Source organism: Pseudochaenichthys georgianus, chromosome 12, assembly GCF_902827115.2.
Source record: "Pseudochaenichthys georgianus chromosome 12, fPseGeo1.2, whole genome shotgun sequence".
NCBI classification, from domain to species: Eukaryota; Metazoa; Chordata; class Actinopteri; order Perciformes; family Channichthyidae; genus Pseudochaenichthys; species Pseudochaenichthys georgianus.
In genome coordinates this window covers 24,010,498-24,024,062 of record NC_047514.1, presented here as the reverse complement: position 1 = coordinate 24,024,062, position 13,565 = coordinate 24,010,498, and the positions used below count along the sequence as shown (strand labels likewise).

General features: G+C 41.2%; 1 protein-coding gene across 4 annotated transcripts in view; it reads right to left on the bottom strand.

Annotated features, from left to right (window-relative positions):
• LOC117455833 (disabled homolog 2-interacting protein-like) overlaps positions 1-13,260 on the bottom strand; it is a 207,373-nt gene extending 194,113 nt beyond the window's left edge. For 3 of the 4 annotated variants that reach the window (XM_034095420.2, XM_034095421.2, XM_034095428.2), the window contains exon 1: positions 13,155-13,260. Coding sequence is in view for 1 of the 4 variants with exons in the window: in XM_034095424.2 (XP_033951315.1) it covers positions 8,853-8,895 (43 nt within the window). In the remaining 3 variants the exon portion in view is untranslated. Of the gene's footprint in view, positions 1-8,852; positions 9,079-13,154 lie in introns of those variants that run through there. The other variant, XM_034095424.2, reaches the window with a different exon arrangement.
• Positions 13,261-13,565: the final 305 nt, after the last annotated feature.

Below are 13,565 nucleotides of genomic sequence, written 5' to 3'. Positions count from 1 at the left end.
AAACGATTAATCGACTATTCGGAATATTATGCCTTGCACAATTTCTCAAGCGCTCTTATTTAGCACTGATCGTTTAGGCTAAGCTAACCTGTAGCTGCTCCCTCCACACTCACAACAACCTTCAAGCAGCTGTCTTCGCCACACAGGAAACACACATTTAAAACGGTATTGCCTTCTGTTTTTGTGTACACAAGCATTCATCAATGGTTCAGAAAGTGGCGCTGTACCATAATAATATAAAGGCTTGTATTTGCGTGCATTTCCTGTTCGGAAAGTGGCGCTGTACTGAGAGTGGAGGTGTCCTGAGATTAGCGCCTGCAGGCAGGCTCCCTGGACCTGTCAGCTCCGGACCGCGCAAAATGCGTACATGAAGCGCTTCGTCATGAACGCAAGACATCTACCCTCGTGGGGGCGCGCTCATGTGATTGGCTTAGAATTGAGGAGACATCTGATTGGCTATAGATAGAAAAAATTACAAGTACGAATTGGCTGACCATCAGGGGAGTCTCAAAAAACCCACACACGAATGCACAGCGATCCGTGCACAGAAAGCGGTTTGTGTTGCAGGTGCAGGAGATTTAAACACAAAACAAATATGTGAGGATCAAAAATACATATGTAAACTTTTTTCTGTATTTGGATTTTATTTACATGTATATGAAACGGAACACATTTGTGTGTGCATTGAAAAACACAAGTGTGGATCATGAAATACAAGTGAGAATCCTTCTATGTGTATGTGTGTATTATGAGACTGTTCTGAGCCCATATCTTCTCCGTGTGTTGCTGCATGTAGCAGCCGCGTGTGTAAACTGCCCCGCCCCCTCGCACACAGACGGGAGAGAGAGATCTCGTCTGGATTGGAAAGGTCGAAAATACACCGACCGTAGACGCATTTCTTTGTCTTTTTGCATGTGAGAAACGAGTTGGCGACACCAAGACTACAATATAATGTTTGTGTAGCAATAATACATGACCTTTCTCTTTCTCAACTCGCTACTCGGAGGGAAGTCGCTGTCATATGACGTGAACACTCCGATAATGCCTCTCCACGTTACCTTTCTTTGGCAGAGCAACGCTTGCTTTATAAATAAGGCGAATAACCTTTGAATGTGACATCACGAAAAAATATTCTTCCTCCCATTCAGGGTGGAAGTGGTATGTCTTTAGCTTTTTGCTCGGTCCCGCACTCATTTTGTTGTTTGTCTCTTGTTTGTCTCTTTAACTTAAATTTGAGTTTTCCTGGCACTTGACTGATTTTGTATCGCTTTGCATTCTGGGTTAACAGACTGGAAAGCGATAGGTCGCTTTTTCTGTCCATCAAGTAAACTCCTAAATTAAGTGGCAGGGAGGACAAGGGAGGAGGGATCAAAAACTGTTTTGTCTATTTTAACGGAGCTGGATTTTTTTTTTTTTAAGAATGACTCGTGATCTACCAGCATTGACCCCGCGGTCGACCTCTGTTCTAAAAGGTCAATAACAAGTTGACATTACACTACATATCTGGATAAAAAAAAGATTTCCCTGAGTTGGCCATATAAACAGAATTCAATCCTAACCCTAAACCTAAAACTGAATCAAATCTTTAATCAAACTTCTAAAAGTAAAGTGAAGTTGATTCTCAAAATACAAATTGTAGGCTAAAATGACTGCACTCTCCCATCAGTGTTGGCACCAAAATAAAAACTTGTGTGGATCATCACATATCTGTTACTAGTTAACATAAACAATGAGGCTGAATAAACAAAACACTGATTTAGATCTGTTTGTCTCGGGATTCTAGTATTCTCATCTGATAAGAATCTCCAAGGGAAAGCGTGAGTCTGCTGGAGTTCAGCTCTTTCTGGCTTTACCAGTTTCTTTACACAAAGTCTTTCCTCAGCTCATTCCCTCTCGCCCTCACCCTCTCTAGCCCTCAATGCTCAGTGTGGGGACGGCACATTACCATAAGACTTACAGAGACTTTTAAAGCACATTTGCCAACATGGTGTTGTTGCATTCACTTCAACTTGTACACACATCACACACTTGAGCAGCAAAACATACCCTGACACACAAATAATAACATTAACAACAACATGCTGTTCTGCTCATATTATTATCACTCCTGGCTGCTAACACTTAGGTTGTCCATTCCAACAAGAATCTGTATGTTATGTCGATATATAAATTGTATTTTTATTTACCACTGCAACACAGAGTATTCTACAATGTTACACTTATTTTATAAATACTGCTTACTTACTTATTTTCCTTCTGTTTGTAGTTATGCACATTTGTATTTATACTATATGCATGCCTTTTTTAATCTAATATATATATATATATTCTTCTTCTCTATCGATACTGCTGTAACATGTCAATGTCTCCCTCTGTGGGACGGAAAAAGCAGTTCTGACTCTGATCACACCAACATGCTGAACATTTACTTTACAAACAGAAAAGGCACAGTATGGATTTGTACAGTGTCCTTGACTTTCTTTTGTCTTGCGCTGCATTTCTCCTTTTCCTGTCCATCCCTTCCTCCCTTCCTCCCTCTTTTCCTCCTCCCCCTCCCCCTCCACAGGAGTGTTGTTGAATGACAGTCACCCATCACGGAGGCTTCCTGACAGATGGGGCCAAATGGAGTGGTGCCACTGTTGCTGCTGGCCGGCAGTCCGCTCTGTGGTTATTGCTGAGCTCTGCTCTCACTGATATTTATATCCCACATCTCCAGACTAGTTGTAAGTGTTTGATTCACTTTTCATATGTCGTCTCCTGTGTGGCCCTCACAGCTGCTGGTTAGCAATGTACCGTGTTTTCTTACTGTAAACTACTGTACTGCGTATTTGTGGGAAATGTCATTTTCGATTTTAGTGTTATAACCAGTGGCGACTGGTCATTAGGGGCAGGTGGGGCACAGCCCCACCTAGTGTCAGCAGAAAGTATTAAAATAATGATTACAACAAAATGCAAAAAATAAATTAAAAAATATATAAAATATATTTTAAGATCATGTTTAATGATCTGATTCGTCTGTACATTGCTGTTTTAGTATGTGTTCTTCTAATTAGTGTCTACAGTGTGTGCCTATCGAGCTGTTTAGAGCCATGTGGGACAAAACCTGATCCTGCCCCTCCCTCTGACTGTCTAAGTGAACGGTGACTGCAAAAACTACACTGCGCATGCTCAGAGTATTTTCCTATGTAATGTGTGTGGCAAAAAATAATGACCATAGGGGCGAAGTGCTGCCATCCCCACCATACGTCATCTCACATAATTCAGAGCTGATTGGCTGTAAGTACGTGTGCCGCGAAAAGTGTGGTGTGTGAAGAGGAGGAGAGAGAGCTGCAGTGAGGCGTCCTAAAACCAGGAAGTAAGCTGCTCATGGCTTCCCTCCACAAAAAAGCAACGAGATTTCTCCATAGGATTTTAGAAAATAGCTCAAAATAAGATCTGTGGGGAACGTAGCTGTTAGATAAATGTACGTTTTGTTCAGCCGGATAATATCCACATGTCTACCCTACTTTTATCATTTTCGAATCAAAAATCTATTGATTAGATTAGATTTATGATAGACTTTTGAAACTACAAGAAGATAAGGAGGACTTTTACAAAAAAGTAATAGAGATTTTTGTCCAGAAGGATAGGCAAATGGACTTAATCTTCAAGTCAAGGTAAGACTGCAATTTTATTGAAAATGGGATCTTACTAAGAGAGAACAATTCAATATTTAAATGATAAAATTACATTTTTGTGGGTATCCTTCTGTTGAACTGTCTGTTTAAAAGTAATTGAAGCATCAGACAAAAAAAAGCTTTTGAAAATAATATTATATTTTGATTTAATATATTTGTAAACCTGAAGAGTCAGTGCCAGTGCCTCACCAGCCATGAACCTCTCTGCAGAAGCTTATATATAGACATCTGAGTTTTTTGTGCCCCACCACTTTTGTACATATAGAAACGCCACTGGTTATAACAGTACAGTTGGAAAATGCGGAATCCTTTTTATATCTGAATTCTGTATGACATGACTTTCTACATTTTATTGAATTTCATTTAATTAAAACAAATTTGAATAGTTTTTTTTCCTATCAGAACCTTTTTTTATTACTGAAAATTAAATAAGATTTGGTCAGGAGCAATGTGTGCGACTACCTGAGTCAGTAATGGCCTGTTTTTCACAATAAAGTCTTCCAAAATAACTAATATTATGAACCACAATTACCCTTGTGGTTTGTAAAAGGTTCTGTCCAAATGAGAGCCTTCACAAAACTGTAAATTGAGCATGATTTGTATCTTATATACTGTAACTATAATCTAGATCAATCAATATAAAGAATAAAGAAAGAAAATCCTGCCCATATCCTGCATGTTCTAGATCTGAGGCAAATAAAGGAGCAGGCATACAAAATATTACATAAGCGAAGGATATAAGAAATGCACGGATCAGGTCCTGAATGTGTCGGTTGCTTCAGGACATGGACAGGACATGGATACATTTATCTAATTATGGAGAGTAATGTCCTTGACCTGTTACAAGGACCCCTACGCAGGTTTGAAGTAAATACATTTAGCTCGACAAAGCTTCCAAACATAGACCCCTGAGGGATTCTTTCTCTCGGGTATTCTGCGTCTTTATGGCTCTTCTCATCCAGCTGATCTTTCTCATTTCACTGCCGTTCTATCCATTATGCAAATAGCCGCACTGCCGCAGCAATCCTCTTGTGAGGCTGCATGGTTAAGACCAAATGTATGTGATGAGTGGTTTTTCTTCTTCTCCGTCTTCAGAAAAACCCACAATTTCCTTCACAGATAAAGTCAAATATAGGCATGGAGGCAAAATCCCATCACAAGCAGCCACTCAAGAGCCTTATGAAAATAATTCTCGAGCCAAGTGTGAAATGCATCAGGATGCAGACACAATCTGAATGTATTCATGGGAGATAACAAGCAGTGACGATGCGCTTAACGTTCAGTACTTAGCAGGTGGAAAAGCAGTTTGTTTTACTAACAGATGTGAAGGTCGTGTTCAGTCTTAAGGTCAGGATCATCTGACGCACAATTGAAGAGCTAGTTAAATAAGAAAAGCCTGTGCCACATATACAGCCTGCCACAGGCATTCTTTTCCAGCACAACTAATCGAGTGCCACTTGCGTGACCTCTGGAGGAGCATGACCAACAGCATGCCATCAATTATTTATACTTATTTAAAATGCTTGTGATTATCCGAGAGAAGAGAATTACCCACATGTTACTGTACTCCTTCATTCTCGCCTACAGTATCTCATAGAATTGCTTTCAGCTGCAGCAGGCAGATGTTTGACTTATTTAAGTTAGTGACTAGCTGCTAAACATACAGTTGTGGAGCACTTGGAAGCTAGAGTGACAGGTATTTACCTCGTGAATTTGTAGGGACCGAAAAAGAGGAAAAAGTACTAATACACATCAGTTGGCTGGAACACAACTCTCAAACTCAAAGATCTGTCAGTGTTGTGTTCACAACTTATAGCTGCTGCTCCCAAGTGTTGTAACCCCCTGCAACCGTTAAATACCCCCTTTAAAGGATAAGGAAAAAGACAGAACTACAAACTTTGCCAAAATGTCTTTCCAACATAGTTGATCTAGATTTGCTCAGTACAGAAACAAACAATGAGACAGGCCTACACAAAACATTTTACAGACTTAACAACATGTTTTTATCAGCCTCTAAAGCAGGGGTGTCGAACTAAATTTCATCGCGGTTGTAACTTTAAGACTATATAAAAATACATATATAAATATATCGTATTATATAACATTATTGCCTCTGCATTGGATTATTATCGGATTAGGTAATAATAACTTCATGATTAACTAAGACTGAAAGCAGAAGTCTAGGGCAAATAATTGCAAGTCTCTTCAGTGAGAATGTCACAAAATTATTTTTAAAAGAAAAGCCAAATTCTGGAAAAAAAGTCACAATCAAAAAAAAGAAGTGACATTTTGAAAAAAAAGTAACATTTAAAAAAAAAGGGCAAATTCTAAGAAAAAAGGCATATTTTGAAGAAAATAAATCAAATTCTGAGAAAAAAGTGAAATTTGAGATGCATTGTGCTCCATGTATGGGCAATGTGCCTCTGTAAATCGGCATGTAACCGCATAATAAACATTATATTTTTGCAAGCTCTTGTGGGCCACATAAAATGAAGCCGTGGGCCGGATTTGGCCCCCGAGCCTTGAGTTTGACACCCCTGCTCTAAAGCCTTTAGACAAAACCTCTCAGAGTGAAGAAAGCCTCCTGGACACAGCATGAACATGACCATAAGGCCTGGTGCAAGATAGTGTTTCCTGTATTAAAAGTAGATTAACATTTATAAGCCGACAGCCCAGCTCCGGGTAGATCTTAGCACATGACAACACAAGCGAGAATACATCTTTTATTTAAAGCTGAACATTCTTGAAGACAAAACCCTGCGGCGCTCTCACCCACAAGACCGCAGATTCATCTGGATAAAATCTGGGAAATCTTCGAAAATAAGAGAAGAGCCTCTTGTCTTTCATAAAAATGCTTTATAGCGAAAGAGAAGAGATGTTCAAGGTCAAATACATCCAACACATACTAAGACAAAAACACACACACCCGTGAACAAAAACATATCCCTGAGTTTTCTACTGCAGGACATGAAGAGGCAGGCAACCTTTCACAACTGGGACACAACGTGCAGACCTATTTACAAGTGAATGAAGCCCATGGAAAAGGCCCTCGCTCTGCTTTGCCCTTTTTACTTTCCTCCCTCTCATCTCTGCGTTGCTCAGACCATGTGTGTATGCCGGATAAAAGAGATGGCTGCATTTAAAGAGATGTGTTCTCAGTGTATTCCTGAGAGAACTGTTCTGGGCACAGATGTGCATAATACAGCTAAACATGTAAATTGAGGTCATACATCTGACTATTGATTTGGTAATCTCGTGAACACTTGAATATGGGCTCTTCTGGTAGAAATGTCACTCAGCATTTGATCTAAAGTTCTGTACGGTAAGAGCGAGTGTCCAGCATTAGCAACCACTAGCTGTCTGAAGATGGCAACGGGAACAAAGCTGCTAAAGTGTCTGAGCCAGTGCGCCATAAATAGTGGTGACATCTCCAAGAGGTTGACCAATCACAACAGAGCCGGCCAGCTAACCAATCAGAGCAGACTGGGCTCTGGTTTCAGACAGAGGGTGAAAAGAGGTGCTGCAGCACGTATGAGAAGAATAAAGAACTGTTTGAACATTAAAGCACGGAGACATGTCCCAGTAGAGGCACTACGTACTCATATGAACCTGAACATGAGCAGAATATGACGAGTGTTGGCATCAAAATGTACTTAAAAGTATAAAGGGTAAACTTCCTTAATCCGGATTGGCTTCTATATTGTAGAATATGAAATCATATTCATAAAAAACATTTTAATGTTGTAGTTTGTCAACACCGAGACTATTCTTTGCATTTGATTGCATGCTGCATTATATGATGTTATTTACTTAGGTGTGAAATGACTGCAGTGGAGGAGAAATGAATGAAAGCAATAACTGCATGTGTGAGAGGAAAGATGGATGCATGAGGAAGTGTGAGCGGTTCCTTAGGCTTGCCTGATGTGAGCTTATAGTCGATGATATCAGATTATTGCTCTTCCTACTTTCACTTTGCTATTTCTATTCTATTCTACTTCTGTGGCGGTGAGCTTGAGAGAGGCCTGCCGGACTGGTTGAGAGGAGAAAGTCATCAATCAGTGTTTGAAGTTTAAGTTGGGAAACCTTACTGTGGAGGTGAGAACATTCTCAATGTCCTCACTTATTCACGTGTAAGATCATAACCAGAAGCTCCGAGCCTCGGGAGATGGGTTACATGTAGTCTTTAGCAGTTCTCCTTTTCTTTCTCCGTCTCCCCTTCTCCATCGTGGCAGAGAGCCCAGTGCATACAGCGGTGTGGCTTAGACGCTGGCTAAGAGAAACATCTCTCTCCTGGAAATATGTTCACTGTTGGTTATTCACATTCTTCATCAGCAGCACAGCAGAGTCCTTCCCATCGGCCATGAAGACAAAATACAGTCTTTTCTGGCCTAGTTAATAACACACCACTTTCTGCCTGTTAACCATGTTGTTTGGAGCAGAGGAGGAAAGAGGGGCAGTGGAAAATGAGGGGGAAGACAAAGAGTGATCACTCTCACCGGCCTACAGTGCAGGCTGGATCCCCCTGGATGTATGTGTGAACATAACTCTTTCTTTCTGTCTCCCCCCTTCTCTTTCACTCCCCACTTTCATTCTTTTGTGCCGCTCTGTGTCCATTACACAAACACCCACATGGTGCTACCACTACCCAGCATGCAAATACACAGATTCACATAACCGTCAAATTATCGTGCTGCCTTTGAACAGAAATGCTACACCCACGGCTCTTACAGATGCCACAGTTAATTATTCCATTCAAAGAGTGAGAGGACGGCTTCCTGCGCCACGACGCTCGCACCAAATCAGCCGGACGGAAAACCAAACGGAGGACGATGCAAATTCCAGAGAAACAATTGCAATTTGGAACTTTTTACAAGTTTCTAATGCTGTTAAAGTAATGGTTGAAAGGTCAGTAGAGCAAAAGGCTGTTCAACTCATCACATTGCCATGGAACACCCTCCACCCCTCCCAGCAGAACAGACTGAAGTCCCATTCATCTGACCACAGAGGCTCTAGTCAACAGCTTAAGAGCCACATGGAGAGCCTCCTCATAGTAGCAAGCAAACAGGAAAAACCATGTGACCAGACCGCCTTGTTCTCCAACTCGCCCTTTAACTTTTTCCCCAGAATCAGATCTAAATCTTTCCACCCCAGCCGGGCGCTTCCAATCTCACTCACCGTGCTGCGTCTCGGGATGGGTGCTGCTGGTGTCAGGCTCCATGTTAACTTCTCAGTGGGATGATCAGATCAACGCTCCCATATCCTGAGGCACCGTAACTGAACTACAACTACTGTCTTGTGTCTGCTGCCGCCGCCACTGCGCCTCTCCCCCCAGCTGTTCTCTCCGGACAGAGTGTGGCCCTGCCAGCTCAGCGTGTAGCGCTGCGTTACATCTGTCTGACTGAGCCCCTCTCTGGAGAGCGGAGAGAGAGAGAGAGAGAGAGAGAGAGAGAGAGAGAGAGAGAGAGAGAGAGAGAGAGAGAGAGAGAGAGAGAGAGAGAGAGAGTATAACGGAGCACGGAGAAGAGGGAGGAGAGAGAGGTTTCCACATTGTGGCGGTGGAGAGAGAGAGAGAAATATATGGGTCGAGTGGCAAAATGTTTCCACTTTGATCAATTATTTTCTCGTCATAAAAAGTGGCTAACATCAGTTTGGAAAATATTAACATGGCAGCAGAATTTAGGAACTTTATTTTCGTACTGCAGCAACAATATGTGGACCCTGGCTGCATCCTGGCATGCTTTTTACTCACATTTCAATTTGGCACAAGCTTCCTCTGCTGACCTGAATTTACAGCTTGAGCGGAAATGTCCGATTGGGGCTGAAACTATCAATACTTTTCATTTAAAATCCAATAGTTTAGACAATGACCCAAATGTATGCACTTGTTAATGATATGAAATAGAAATTCTATAAATGTTGATACTGGACTAAGAAATGATTAGCATGTTGTTTTGGAGGAGTAATTGATTACGAAAGTAGTTTCCCTATTTAACGTTCTATTGATTGACTATTTGTATAATGGACTAATTGTCCTGCTCTAGTTAAAGAGGCCCTATTGTGCTTTTTGGGGGTTTACCCGTCCTGTAGTGTGTTATAGGTTATGAGCATGTAAATGGTCTGCAAAGGTTTCCTCCAGAGGGAGTCTCTCTCCCACACACTCCCCCTCCTGCCTGTAACGCCTCCTTTGTGTCCTTCTGTATCATGATGACATCACTATGTAACACTTGCGCTTCTATTGGCTAGCGCTCCAACACAGAGGGTGAGAAGAGGTGCTGCAGCACAGGCAGTATGAGAAAAATAAAGAGCTTTTTGAACATAAAAGCATGGAGACATGTGACAGAAGAGACACTACATATGAAACTGAAAATGAGCCGAATAGGGCCCCTTTAAGATAACATGAAAAAGACAAAGAGACTGAACAAGGAATACTGCAACTTATCCTCAGAAATATGTCAGTGCAGCATCTACATTGACTGTTTGATAATACTGGCTACAAGGCATGTTCAAATAACTCTCCAGCCTTTGGTCAGGTATCCAGTTCTGGTTGATCCTATCCTAAGTGTTGCAGCTTCAGTGTAAATATTTACAGGAGCAAGTGAAACACTAGGGAGAAAATAGGGCAGCCTATGCCCTAGCATCTTTAAAGAAGTTAGGCGAGAACCTTTCCAAAGCAGCATCAAAAAGAATCTTTTACTTCAGAGAAATTAAGCTAAGCTGTTCAGATGGGAGCAACGCGTTCCGTCGTTAGCATGTTTGTGCCAAACCGCGACGATTTGGAAAGAACAGAGGCGGCCGGCGCTCACTGTTCACTCAGAGGATGAGAGCCCTCTGCTCTCTGATTTGCTGTGCATTCCTGTTGATCAGTTTTTATTCATCATGTTGCATATTAAAAGCCTGAGTCACACAAGGACAAGAGGAGGAGGGGCCTACGCAAATGAATAATTCATAAAAAGATTGGCTCGAGGAGAGTTGAATGAGATTTAAAAAACCATGCATATGCACCGGCACAAATGAAAGTGTAAAGATCAGTCAGTGAAGAGAGGACTCCAACATGTCGTACTGTTTGGTTGTCAGGGATAGATTCAACAACAACGATGTTCAAAGAGGCCCTCCATGGTGTCCCTCTGAACAAATATTTAGCAGTGTTTTAATGAAGCTCCAGCATTATATGAGCCAACCACCAATGCTAACAGCAAATCACATTATCCAGTATATGCATCTAATTAAAGGGGGTTTCATGCCTTGTAGATGTATATGTGTAACGTGTGAATATGACTGTGTAATGTATGCTATGCTCAGTAGCTTAAAAGGTGGCAGAATACTGTAGTACCAAATCATGCCTGATATATCCACTACAGCATTTTATTAATGTATTATAGCTAACATGCAGAAATATGTGGCTCGAATATGGAAACATGAATCAGAAATTCAGAAATAATGCTACAGTACCTCATCATCATGGAAAAGTTTCAGAGTGTCATATGTACCCTGTGATTATGGAACGAGCGGGCAGACTGTGTTTATTCTTTAAGCCTCTGTCTCTTCTCAGATAAACAAAATCATTATAATCACAGATCATGTGAAATGATGCATCTATGTGCGAGACTACAACAAAGACACACATATTATAAAACGTGCCTTTGCTCTTACTTTTGTGTTTGTGTGATACGGCACTGAACTATTTCAGCACGATTGTCCTTGTGAAAAGTCAAATACGTGCCATGTGGATAATGCTGGGTTCGAGCCATGCCTTTGAGAAGATGGAAGGACACGTCTGCTTGGCATCGTCATCTTTCATTTGAGAGATAAAGAGTATGATAGATAGAGAGAGATGTTGGGCCATGAACAAAAATGCAATGGAAACCATGTATGACACATAACACAAGTTGCCTTGATGCTTTCAAGAGGCCCATTTCATCTTAAGGAACCTCACATGAGGAACACATATTCTTGTAAATACATGTTGTCATTGTAGTGGTTGTGAAACACTAAGATTTAGGCCAACTGTATATATAAATGAATAAATACACCCTTTAACTCGGGTGGTTTGGACGACTTGGTTGGGAATAAGGTGAATTAAAGGATGAAAAATAACTTTGTAAATGCTTTGAAATACGGTTAACACTGAACAAAGTGGCTCCCTCTCTTGGTCAAAGGTCGGTAAAGTAAACACTGACGAACCACATCTTTGTAAAAACTCCCGGGCCTGGAGGTTCTACAGAAAGCTCTGATCCCAGAACAAGCCTCACTAAAAACCGTTCTGTTCCATTGACAATGTCTCAGGGGGCAACAACACCTCAGTCAGGAAATGACTCAACTTAATTAAGCCTAAATTTAATGTTCTGTATTGTACTGTAAACTTCTAATGACACCATGTGCAAGCACTTAAACCAAACAACCATTCAGCACACTGATTTAAAGGTGGACTATATTAGGTTGCATGCTAGCCAGCAACCCAGCAACAGTAACCGTGGGATACAAACACTTGAATGTCAAACCTCAGTGCCACCTACTGTTTCATTTTGACTGATTCTCCTTTCAGACGCATCCACAGACTTCGCCGTTTTAAACTGAGCTGCTCCATCTTTCCCGTCGACACATGAACTGGCCCATCCAGAAAGTACTGATGTTACACCTACTATACCGTCACAAAAAGCAACAAGGCCACAGCCACCTGCTGTTTAAAGAAGACCACACCCTTTTTCAGTGTCTGTGTGAGTGGTTAGGAAGAAGAAGCATTACATGTGCAGTGAAGGGGTTTGAAGCAGCAAGCCCTCCATCTAGTGGATATGAGGGAGAATTAAAGGGGATCAACTATTGCCCCAGGCATGTGAGCAATGCACGGCTCACTTCCATGTGCGAGTGTTTAACTGGTTATGTCACAGTGAAGGAGAAAGAAGTGCTTCTCTTCGGTTTCATTTGACCTTTGCATATAACACATAAGCATCTGCCTGCTTCAGTTTGACGTTAGGAGACATTTTAGAAGCAAAAACACCACTCATTCACCAAGGTTACGATTATAATAAATGTTGCATTTAGGAATGTTCATAAATTGTTATATTTATTGTTATATTAATGTAGGTATTTATAAAAAATGTTGGGCTATGATTTGTTTAATAATTGTTAGCATAAAAGAGACTATGTAATGTTTTAAGAGTTTGTTGATTGTTGTGTGTGTACCTGTCCAGGGACTGCAGGTATAGTAATAGTTTAATCTGTCAACAACTACAAAAGTATACACTTTTGAGATTTGTATGCATGGTCTTTGTATAATAAAGACATAATAATATCAACAATAATAATAATAATAATAATAATGTCCATCACCAAATATATTATTTCTTCATTCGTATTTAATGGTATGGTTTCAAAGAACGTAATAAAGGTTTTTCCAGAGACTGTATGTGAGTGCGTGTGTGTGTGTGCGAGTGTGTGTGCATCCTAATCACTGCAGAGGTATGCCTGCAGGCGACTCACCGCTCTCCGTGGACAGCTGGCTGTGGTATTCTGGAAAGTGAGTTTCCACAGGCACGCTGATGGTGCGGCGCAGGAGATGGACCTTGCATGACGCGGGGCGCCTCTCCTGCGAAAACAAGGAGCGGATCTGCTGAGACAGAGGGAGGGAGGAGAAGGAGACGGAGACATAGAACAAAGAATTCAAGACAGATAAAAGACTGAGGAAATTCAACAAAGCACAGATACAAAGTGAGCACACACAGAAGATACAGAAGAATGAAGGCTAACCAAATGAAAAATGGCGCCTGCAAGAAATGTAAGATATGCACAGACAAGCTGCTGAGGCTCCTTATCTACGTTCTTGTGGTTATTCTGGTCACCATGTTGAAAGCTGTGTTAGGCCAAAAGCACACAATGGCTGAAGAGCTCCTG